The following is a 12222-nucleotide window of genomic DNA, read 5'->3' as shown; positions in this document are numbered from 1 at the left end:
CCCTAAATCCCAAATTAACCAAGTATTATTACAAAAGGAAACATGTAGATACGATATCCCACAAAGAAAAAATAATTATAACTGAGCCTCCATACCTCTCTCTGCGTCGAAGAGGGAGGGACCACCACGAAAGGACCAGATCTAATGTCAAAGTCTACGACTAACCAGTAATTTGCCCTAGAAGAAGGGGAAGAACTTTATACCTTTGTTTCTACGCGGTAATTGAAAGAAAAAAAAAAACACGGAGCATTGAATTTAGAGGAGGAGAATATGAAATCAACGTTTCGTATACGGCATGCCAAAACTTGAATTGACTCAATTGAACAACTACTTTAAACATATCTATCAAGCTGAAATGAACTTGAACACCTCCAAGAACTTTCCCCACACCTTAAACCTTAACCCTAAACTTTCCCCACACACAGGAAAGCATGTTGAGCAAGAAAATGACTCGGCATACTCGAATTAGACATTTAAAAACATAATATTTCAAATTCTAAAATATGAACCATAAGAAGAAAAATCATAAAGCATAAGAAAATCTTCAACTTAACCAGATTAATATTTAAGTCTTTGAGTTGGCTCAGTTGAACAGCTTCTTTGAACAACTTATACTGCACAATGTCATGTAGTCTTCCGTATCGTACTATATAATTCTCTCTTTAGACTCTTTTTGTTCGAGCATATATTTGTAGAGAATGATTCTTTGTTATGCCAGCGCGCTTCTATACCCATTATCTGAGCCATCTGCAGGTCTTGAATGACATAATATTTCTTCGTACACAAGGCTAGGGACATTCAAAATATATATAGATAAATGCCCCAAGCACACACCCTTAACAGAATCACCCTTACAAGTGCCATTAGTATTAATTTTTACAGAGAAAACATCAGAAATATGCATATTCTTGTCGTCATCGGTGTGAAAAGAAAACCAAAGATGTATGATAAAAGTACAACCTAGTCTCCTCTAAGCCTTCTTTTCATCATGGTCATACGCACTGTAATCATCACATAGAGCCTATCTTATACATGATCTAAGAATTGAAAATATGCATATCTTCATGTCTTCTTAACAATTAAAGAACCAAATACTCCCCAAAACCCTACAATGAAACCCAGTGCGGTGAAAATATACAACCATGGAAATTGATGTCCATTGTCCCCACCTTGGCTGTTGTTACTATCAGCATCAATGCCCTCAATTGGTAGACACTCATTTGGAAGTGGAGCGCCACACAGTTTTGAATTCCCCTTAAACGCAGAAGCATTGAAACTTTGGAGCTGAGTGCTTGTTGGGATTGGTCCTTCAAGATTATTGTATGAGACATTCAAAGATTTTAAGAAATTAAGGCTTGCCAAGGACAACGGAATGTTTCCAGACAAATGATTCATGGAAAGGCTCAAATTCTCTAGATTTTTGAGGTTGGATATTTGTTCTGGAATGTTCCCGGAAAAGTAGTTGCTACTAAGATCCAAGTTGTGGACAAGGTGTATTTGGCCTATTTCAGTAGGTATTCTGCCACGAATGTGATTGAGAGATAGGTCTACTGTTGGTGCAAAGTTGGACAATCTTCGTGGGTAAAAAATTGGATTTAGGTCTGCAGCGGTGAAGATAGGCAGGTCAATATAATCGTCTACTTGAGTTGTGGTTGGTTCATGTACCAAACTTGGGAGTCCACAAAGTTCTTTTGGAAATTCACCGGAAATTTGGTTGTCTGCCAAGCTCAAGAAAAAGAGTTTGGGAAGAGTCCCCAATGATCTAGGAATTGGCCCTGTAATTCGACTACCTTTCAGAATCAAGATCTCTACGTTCTTGAGTTTTGATAACCATAAAGGCACTTGACCAACGAACTCACAATAATAAATACTCAAAAATCGAAGATTTTGAAACCCACCGACATCAAGCATGCCTTCATCAGTTGGAATTTCCTCGCCTTTGAATGAATACGAAAGGAGAAGTGTTTGAAGACTTTTGCAATGCATCAATATCTTCATTGCCCCAGTGATGTTGGTTAAGCCACCAAGTGAGAGCAGGGACAAAGATTTCAACGAAAGAATTTCATGTTGTATTTGTCCCTCTAGATTATTTGCACTCAAACGAATAGCTTTTAGGGACTGGCATGAATAAAGGCTTGTTGGAAATGTACCAATAAAGTGGTTTCGAAGTAGGTCAAGTTTGCTGAGGTGACTGAGTTTCGAGAAATTGAGCATAGAGATATTTCCTTCCAAGTTGTTGGCTGCCATATGTATTTCTACAAGGTTCGTGCAATTCATCAACGATGGGGGCAAATAACCTTCAAAATGGTTGTAATCAAGAGCCAAGATTTTTAATTTGGAGAGCTTTCCAAAATAGAGAGGGAGCACGCCACTCAATGCATTAAAGGAGAGGTCAAGGATTGCAAGGTTGGTAAGGTTGAAAATTTTCTCACTTATGGCTCCATTGAGTGAATTGGAAGGGAATGCAATTTCTTCGAGTTTTGTGGCATTGTAGATATCTTTTGGAAGTAATCCTGAGAGGTTATTGTTACCAGCACGAAAAATTTGCAGTTTTGAACACCCCCCGAGTCCAGGAGAAATGTTGCCACTGAATGCATTAAGGGAAAAATCCAACAACCTAATCAAGGGAGAAGAATTAATACATATAGAGGATGGGATTAAACCCGAGAAGCTATTGTTATGGACGTTGAAACTAGTTAAGTTCCGAGCTTTTTGAAAGAATGACGATGGAATTGCACCATGGAAGCGATTGCTTGACAAATCCAACGTTTGGATATTGTGTGATGGCAGAGAAAATGGTAGATTTCCAGAAAGAAGATTAAAACTCAAATCAAGGATCTCAAGACGATTCAAAGACAAGAAAAATTCAGTTCCAAGTGATTCGGAAATTGAATTGTGAGAGAGATTCATGTGGGTGAGGTGTGTGAGATTTCCAAGTGATGATGATGAGGGGAAAATAGCTCCTTTGAGACCTTTGGAGGATAAGAGCAAATGGGTGACCAAACCATCCTGATTACAAGTGATGCCCTTCCAACGACAACAGTTAATTGAAGTCCAATTTAAAGGACGAGAAGATAAGGTGGAGGCAAAGGACAAAAGAGAGGCGCGCTCAATTTGGTTGCATGCATGAACATTTGTAAAGATGATGTGAGAGAATAAAAGGATAAGAAGGAAGCCATGAGCCATTGGGTTGGAAATTAAGCTGCTCTAGCATATATATGTTTCTTTACATTCGGAATTCTCAAAGTTTGGGTATATATAGAGCAAGTAATTGCATACATAATCCAAAGTGAATCATTAAAGCTCGAACAGGTGCGTTAGCGGCAAAAATCATTGCAAACTGAGATATTGGAAAACAACCATAACCACACATTACAAATGTTCCAAACCCCTCTATACGTCGAAGAGATATTTCCCACTTGAAAACATTGGTTCTAAATTAAGGAGGGGCCACCATGAAGGGACCAGAGCTAATGGTACACAACGACTCACTAGTACTTGTCCCTAGAAGAAGGGGAAGAACTCATCACTATGTTTCTAGTGGGAATTGAATTAATAATAAAAAAATAAAAAATAAAAAAATAAAAAATAAAAAAAAAGATTCTTTAGAGAGAATATGAATTGACACCGAAAGTTAGTTTTCATACTTACATGCTGTTTAGTATTATCGATTTTTCTATACAGCATGCCAAACCCTGAATTGTCTCAAAGTGGTAATTGAAGAAAAGGGTTCTTTGGAGATAGAATATGAATTGACACCGACAACTGGTTTTTGTTCGTACATTCTGTTTAGTACTATCAAAGCTTCGTATACCGCAGGTGAAAACCTAAATTATCCCGACGTGGTAATTGAAAAAAAAAGATTCTTCAAAGATAGAATATAAATTGACAATGAAAGCTGATTTTTGTTCGCATGTGCTCAACGTTTTGCATACGGCACGCCAAAACCTGAATTGTCTCAACGTGGTAATTGAAAGAGGAAAAAAAAAAAAAAACAAAAAAAGAGATTCTTTAGAGAGAGAATATGAAGTAAAGGGTAGTAATCCAATGGTAGTAAAAGATGACACTTGTCAAAAGACAAAGAAGGTAGAAAAGGTAGTTAGAGTTGGTTATGTTGTGACTTAGGCAGTAAGATTTGTAAAAGGTAGTATATAAACTTGAGGCTGTAAGATTGTAAGGTAGAAAATATAAAAACATCAGTTGAAGAATACTCTCTCTCTTTCTTTCTCTTTCTCTTTCTCTCTCTCTCTCTCTCTCTCTCTCTCTCTCTCTCTCTCTCTCTCTCTCTCTCTCTCTCTCTCTTCATATTCTTAGAACAATACTGTGAACTTCTTCCTATAATCACAGCTTGGTTAACATGGTATCATCGCTGGTATAGCTAATCGTGCGATTTTCCGATCTTGGTTTGCTTCCGCTCTCTATTTCTGATCTCCTTGCTGCCTTCTGCTTCCTCTGTTTCTGTGGAGATTATTGTAGATCTCATAGCTCATAGTTCTTGGCGTCTGTTTTCGTGCACGCCAAATGTTCGACAAAAGTCCGCAATACCATTCTGCTACAAGTTTTTGGTTTTCTTGCAGCAATGGTTTCTGCCTCTCAACTGCAAATTGTTCAATCCCCCATTACCTCTCTCATTTCTACTGTGTCAACATCTGTCACGGTCAAGCTTGATGAGACAAACTACTTGGTTTGGCATTTTCAGATGGAGCTATTGCTCGAGGGGTATGGAATCATGGGATTTGTGGATGGTTCCACACATTGTCCTGCTCGATTCACACATTGTCCTGATGAAATTGGTTGTTCCCAAGAATCTGATGACTACAAGATTTGGAAGATGCACGATCGAGCCTTGATGCAGCTCATTACTGCAACTCTTTCATCACCTGCGATTTCTTGTGCCGTCGGGAGTACCAGTGCACAAGATCTTTGGACACGGCTCAAGGAGCAATTTTCGACTGTTACAAGAACAAGTATCTTCCAAATGAAATCATAATTGCAGAATATCAAAAAGGGTAATGATTCCATTTCTCTCTACTTACAAAGAATCAAGGAGGGTAGAGATTATCTTTCTGCGGCTGGGGTTAAATTTGATGATGATGATATTGTAATTCTTACTCTTACTGGTTTACCATCGGAGTATAATACGGTTCGATCAATCATTAGAGGCAGAGAACATGTTATATCTTTGAAAGATTTAAGAGCTCAATTACTTGCTGAGGAAGCAATGATTGAAAGTACTTTTGCCCCTTCATTTCTTACTGCAATGGCTGCTGATACCGGTGGTTCTCAGACAAGTTTCAAGGGCAACTTTGGTCATCAGTCTCCTTCTTATACTCATACTCGTGCAACTTCTTCTTATAGCAATAATTATGGTGGTTCTCAATATAAACCATTCTATAACAAGAACAAGAACAAAGGGAAGTTTCAGTATGGCCAAGGTGGACCTAAATTTGGAAACAACAGGTCTTTTTACCCAAATCATGTGCGTGGGATTCTTGGTAATTCACCTACTCAGCAGTTGCCTAATACTGGTAATCCATGTCAAATTTGTGGCAAGTATGGGCATCTTGCAGATACATGTAGGCTTCGAAATACTGATTCTGCATTTACTGAAGGGTGTCAAATTTGTGGCAAAATGAATCACAGTGCACAGTTTTGCCATTTCCAAAATGCAAACATCAATTCCAACTCTGGAGGCATGAATGCTATGCATGTCAATGCTTCTGGTTCACCAGTGGAATCCAATCTATCTCAGCAAGTATGGCTCACAGACTCAGGTGCAACAAATCACATGACTGCAGACTTGAATAATCTGTCATTGGCAACTCTTTTTCCATCATCCGAGATGATTCAAACTGCAAGTGGTGAAGGTTTGCCAGTGTCTCATAGAAGATTTTCCATATTGCAAACTCCATTCCATACTCTAAAATTGAATTCAGTTCTTTATGTACCTAAGATATCTCAAAATTTACTTTCTGTGCATAAAATCTGCCTTGACAATAATTGTTGGCTGATTTTTGATGCTTGGTGTTTTTGGATTCAGGACAAAGCCACAGGGAGAATATTATTCAAGGGCCTTTGCAATAATGGATTGTATCCCATTCCCATCAAACCATCATCTCATCCCACAAAGGCTTTCTCAGCTGCTGCATATCTTGGAAAACAAGTAATTTCTAGTCTATGGCACCATAGGTTAGGTCATCCTTCAAATAATGTTGTTTCCCTTATGCTTAAGAAGTCCAACATCACTAGTGTTGCTGATTCCACACTTACATTGTGTTCCAATTGTCTTGAGGGAAAAATTAGCAAGTTACCTTTTACCTCAGCCACATGTAAACCTGTTCACCCTTTTGATATTGTTCATAGTGATGTATCGTGTCCGACTCCATGTCTCTCTATAGATGGCTTTAAGTATTATGTTACCTTAATAGATCAATGTACTTGGTTTTGTTGGATTTAGCTGATGTTTGTTCTACATTTGCTACATTCTATCAATTTATTCTTAATCATTTCTCAGTTTCCATAAAGACACTTCAAAGTGATGAAGGGGGAGAATTTGTCGGGAACCAATTACAAACATTCCTTGCTACTAAGGGTATTAGTCACCAATTGTCTTGTCCATATACCCCAGAGCAAAATGGGTTGGCTGAACAGAAACATAGCCATATTATTGAAACCACAATCACTCTCCTCCAAACATCTCATTTACCTACCCCTTTCTGGTCATTTGCTTGTCAAACATCAGTGTACCTTATTAATCGAATGTCATCACAAACATTGAACCAAAAGTCACCATTTGAGATGCTTTATAGTTCTCTCCCTGACATTAGCCATCTAAAAGTCTTTGGCTGTTCTTGTTACCCACTGTTAAGACCTATTAATACCACTAAGTTGCAACCTCGAACAACAAAGTGTCTTTTTCTAGGGTATGCATCAAAGTACAAGGGGTACTTATGTTATGATGCCACTAAGCAGAAAGTCTATATTTCTCGACATGTTTTGTTTGATGAATCTGAATTTTCCTATTCAATTCTAGTCTCAAATCGGCCATCTGACCCTCCTACATCTCATGTGCCACAACCAGTCTTTCAAACACCAGTCACTACCCTTGATAATGTGTTAGTCTCCCCCAGATCTACAGCTTTACATCATGTTCCTTCTTCTAACATTGACTCTTCCCCATTATCCATAAACACTACTCCATCACCTTCAATACAATCCATTAATGCAAGAGAACAGGTTTCAACTCCTCAACTCCATGTGGCTCCTAAGGTCCAATCTGAGAATCTCCAAGTAGTGCTCTCAATTCCTCCATTAAATTTGCATCCGATGCAAACTAGATCAAAGAATGGCATTTTCAAAAAGAAGGCATTACTGACTACAATTCATGAACATGGAGGAGTGGATTTAGCTACTGTTGAACCTGCAACATACAAATCTGCATTAAAGTGTAAAGTATAGGTTGATGCAATGCAAGAAGAATTAGATGCACTCAATACTCAGTCTACATGGAGTTTAGTTCCACTTCCAGTACAAAAAAACCTTGTTGGTTGCAAATGGGTTTTCAAAATTAAGAAGAATGCTGATGGTTTGATAGGGAGGTATAAGGCTCGCTTGGTAGCCAAGGGGTTTAACCAAGAGGAAAGAATAGACTATGGAGAGACTTTTAGTCCAGTTGTTAAACCAACAACTGTGAGACTTGTGCTAGCAATAACAGCTCATTTTGGTTGGAATTTGAGACAACTTGATGTAAAGAATGCTTTTTTACATGGTATATTGCAGGAAGAGGTGTATATGGCTCAACCTCCGGGTTTCATTGATTCTCTACACCCTGAGTATGTCTGCAAGCTTCATAAGTCTTTATATAGCTTAAAATAGGCTCCTAGAGCCTGGAATGATAAGTTCACAAGCTTTCTACCTTCACTTGGATTTAATACAACTTATGCCGATTCCTCTTTATTTGTGAAGACGAATGGTTCCTCTGTTGTGATATTGCTTCTTTATGTAGATGACATCATTGTCACTGGTAATGCTTCAACTATGATTGATGATGTGATATCTGCCTTGACAAGAGAGTTTGATATCAAAGATTTGGGCCCTCTTCATTTTTTTCTGGGAATTCAGGTCATTTCTCAGACTGATGGGCTATTCTTTTCTCAGGCAAAGTATGTTACAGACCTATTTACTAAGACTGAAATGCTAGATTCCAAGGCTTGTGCCACACCCTGTTTGCCTTATAATCGGTTAGTTCTTGATTATGGAAAGCCGTATAATAATCCAGCTTTTTACAAAAGTGTGGTTGGTGTTTTACAGTATCTGACATTCACTAGGCTCGATATAGCATTTGCAGTGCACCAAGTGTGTCAATTCATGCAGAATCCCATGGAGTCTCACTTCAGTGCAGTCAAAAGGATACTCAGATACCTTAAAGGAACTATGAACTTGGGAATTAGCTATATTCGAGGTGGTTTGGCAGTTCATTTTGATACTGTAAGGGCATTTTCTGATGCAGATTAGGCTGGAGACCCTAATGACAGGCGCTCTACTACTGGATTTGTTGTGTTCTTGGGTTCCAACCCTATTACCTGGTCATCTAAGAAGTAACAAACAGTGTCACGATCATCCACCGAGGCAGAATATCGAGCTCTTGCTGCAACTACTGTTGAATTGGATTGGATCAAACAACTATTGACTTTCTTGCATATTGATATTCCTACTGCCCCAGTGCTGTTTTGTGATAACATGTCCGCCATTGCTCTAATTCTTAATCCAGTTCTACATCAACGAACAAAACACATTGAAGTTGATATTCACTTTGTTCGCGAAAGAGTTGTCAAGAAGCAGCTGCAAGTTCAATTTGTATCATCCATTGAGCAATATGCCGATATCTTCACCAAGGGTTTATCTGCTCCGCTTTTTCAAACTCACTGTCACAATCTCAGTCTTGGTTTCACTACTCCTGAGCTTGAGGGGGGATGTTAAGGGTAATAATCCAATGGTAGTAAAAGATGACACTTGTCAAAAGATAAAGAAGGTAGAGAAGGTAGTTAGAGTTGGTTATGTTGTGACTTAGGCAGTAAGATTTGTAAAAGGTAGTATATAAACTTGAGGCTGTAAGATTGTAAGGTAGAAAATATAAAAACATCAGTTGAAGAATACTCTCTCTCTTTCTTTCTCTTTCTCTCTCTCTCTCTCTCTCTCTCTCTCTCTCTTCATATTCTTAGAACAATACTGTGAACTTCTTCCTATAATCACAGCTTGGTTAACAGAATTAACACTGAAAGCTAGTTTTCGTAGATATGTGTTGTTTAGTACTATTAACGTTTCCTATATGGCATGTCAAAACCTAAATTGTCTAACCGTGGTAATCGAAAAAAAATGATTCTTTAGAGATAGAATATGCATTAACACTGAAAGCTGATTTTTGTACATACGTGTTGTTTAGTACTATCAACGTTTCGTATACGGCATTGCCAAAACCTGAATTGTCTCAACTGATATGAACCTAAACACCTTCAAGAACTTTCCAGCCATATATTAAACCTTAAACAATAAACTTGCTAATGAGTCGATATTATACCATATATTTTATCCTATTCTTAGTTATAATTTATTGGTTATTTTTGTAGAATTTTGATACTTTGATTTATATCCTTAATGTAGGACTTTCAACTTCCTCTTGAGCGAAAAAATAGTCAAACGGTGGAATTTTTGAGTGATTTCAACTAGAAGATGTTAGTGAGTCTCTCAGTTTGATCTTTTCAAAGTTTCACATTTTTCCACCAAACGGTTTATTTATAGAGACGAAATAAAGGAGCAGCGCGCAATGTTGTTATAGTGATGTTTTGGGCTTGATTGCAAATTTTGGAGCCCATAATGACCTATTTTGGATTTGGCCATTTCTGAAAATGTGTTCAAATTATTCTAATCTTTAAAAGAAGCTATCATGGGCTGAATTTGGAGGAGATTTAGGTCTAAAACATGGCTGGACTGACTCATAGCAGATTCTCTTAGTTAATTTGGGATTTTGTTTCCTAGTTTATCTTAATTTATTTTGTTTCTCATTTTTATTATAAGACTTTTTCTAGGTAGGATTTTATTTCGTAATAGTATAAATAAAGCTATTGAGCCATTAGGGTTTAAAACGCATCAATTTGGAGAATTCCGCTTAGAGGGCTTTTGACGATTAAAGTTTATTTTCAAGGTGTTTTCTTTCTATGATCTTCATAATATTTTGTTTTATGATTTTTCGTAATTAATTTCTTTTGCTAGGGTGAGGCCATGAGCCTTAGTAAGAATATGTAGTTCATTTTCAATTTACTTGTGATATTATGCATGCATTGTTTGAATCATTAATCACTGTGTTTAAATTACCTAGTTCTCTTGATGATTGGCCACCATTATGATATTTAGAAAAGTAATTTGATGCAATTTTGGTCAGGAGGTTCCTTGAAATTCACGATGGCTTCGTGTGGTTGATAATTGTTATTTCAGAAACTATTGTTTAGGTTATAAACATAGAATTGCTAAAACTATGACACTTGTTTCCTATAAAACTTGCATTATTTGGAACCCTGCAGAGTAACTTTTGATAGATCAAACGAGTATGTTAACCTCCATTGAATCTAAATTTTTTTCACCTCTCAATTACCAGGTCATTGCAGTCTTCTACATAGTTATCACCATATTTCTTTGGAATTGATTGTCTTTCAGTATCTACAAGTTATAAGTCATCATGGCCACTGTTATTTAAATTTTGACATCTATATATATTTTTCACATATTTCATGCCAAACGTCACTATTGTTCTGTTATCTTGCAGTATCATAAGTCCCTTTATGAGCTTTTCTCATAAATAACAATTCTAGGCTTGGCTGTGGGTCTAAACCTTCACGAAAAATTCTAGATATAGGCTAATGTTTCGTAATTTACCACGAAAAACACAAAAGAATGTCTTTCCACGTCCAGATACTATTGAGAATGAGTCTCATATTTATGGAATGAGGGACCATGTATGGACTTATACAAGATTGAGCTACTGCCCCTATTGCCAATTGGTTTTATGGTGAAACCTCAACTTTTCTCATGACCTTTTTCATGGTATCAGAACAAGTTGTCCCACGTGTGAAGCCAAACGGCCACACACGCTCCATGTTAGCCGTTGTGTTGTCCATGTGTTAGACTCGAAAATTCGCCACACATGATAGGACGTGTTGAAAATGAGTCCCACATTGATGGGAGGAGGGATCTTACATGGACTTATAAGAGGTTGGGCTACTCCTCATATTGTCAATTGGTTTTATGGTGGAACCTCAACTTTCTTCGTGGCTTTCTTCAATTACTAACGTTAAATTGCAAGATCCGTAAAGCTTTAAACACGCAAATGAACTAAGGGAAAGCTTAATCACACGACCAGGTTATTACTGCATGCTTCTACTTGGTTATTGATAGCCTAATAATATAAACAGTGTTCAACAGCAACATAAGGTAATAAGGGAACACACATATCCCTATAGAATCGTTAAGATTAGTAGATTAGTCGGGGAGATTATAATTAGGAACTTGCCTGCAATTGTGAAGGAATCTTCAGCCAGATCAGGAACTTGAAGCACATCCCCTTCAAAGGTACGAAGCAAAGCAAAAGCTGAAATTGCCACGTCTATATTCTTTTTCCTCTCAAAACGATTGATAGACAGAAAATTTAGTCTGGAATGAAAAAACCGAAGCAGGAAAAAGAAACAGTAAACTACCAGATGAAAATCTGAGAAGAAAATCTTCAAAGGTATGGTTAGATATAGAATCATAAAGGCAGTATAAAAGTAAAACCAAAAGGCGCTGGCAGATATACAAACATGTTCATTACTTGTAAGAATTGGCGGGTTCATTAAACTGGTTCACATTGACAGCTCGATAAAGAACAGCTGGCTGAATTCCTCTTGCGTCAAGATGCTTAAATGTTTTTGCAAACGTAGATGCTGTGAATTTGCTGTTATGCCATTCCTGTAGGAGTGCCAGTATTTATCAAAAAGAAAAGGAAATATAGTAAGGAATAGTGGTATAGCCGCAACAAAATAACACTGAAAAATGCACAAGAAAAATTAGATGATGTCATAAACCCGAGATATGGAATCAGACCAGTTGTCATTTCTTCTACGAAGTCTATGGGTTTTTTTATATATCCTCCTCAAAACAGTTGTGTGTTGAGCCAGCAATAAATCCGGAAAG

At 37.4% G+C, this 12222-nt stretch overlaps 1 protein-coding gene across 1 annotated transcript; it reads right to left on the bottom strand.

The window, feature by feature from the left end:
- Positions 1-315: 315 nt before the first annotated feature.
- On the bottom strand, positions 316-3258 carry LOC137742800 (receptor-like protein 2). Its single transcript, XM_068482754.1, has one exon. It carries the CDS (start codon positions 3184-3186, stop codon positions 1063-1065), a length of 2124 nt encoding a protein of 707 aa, XP_068338855.1. The 5' UTR covers positions 3187-3258; the 3' UTR covers positions 316-1062.
- Between the last annotated feature and the right edge of the window lie 8964 nt (positions 3259-12222).

This window comes from Pyrus communis, chromosome 8, assembly GCF_963583255.1.
Source record: "Pyrus communis chromosome 8, drPyrComm1.1, whole genome shotgun sequence".
Classification (NCBI taxonomy): domain Eukaryota; kingdom Viridiplantae; phylum Streptophyta; class Magnoliopsida; order Rosales; family Rosaceae; genus Pyrus; species Pyrus communis.
The sequence above is the reverse complement of the archived record's forward strand: the minus strand, read 5'-3'. Positions and strand labels throughout refer to the sequence as shown.

Bases quoted from the DNA above. Each gene is read 5' to 3' on its own strand.
- LOC137742800 (XM_068482754.1), bottom strand. From the start codon at position 3,186: ATGGCTCATGGCTTCCTTCTTATCCTTTTATTCTCTCACATCATCTTT.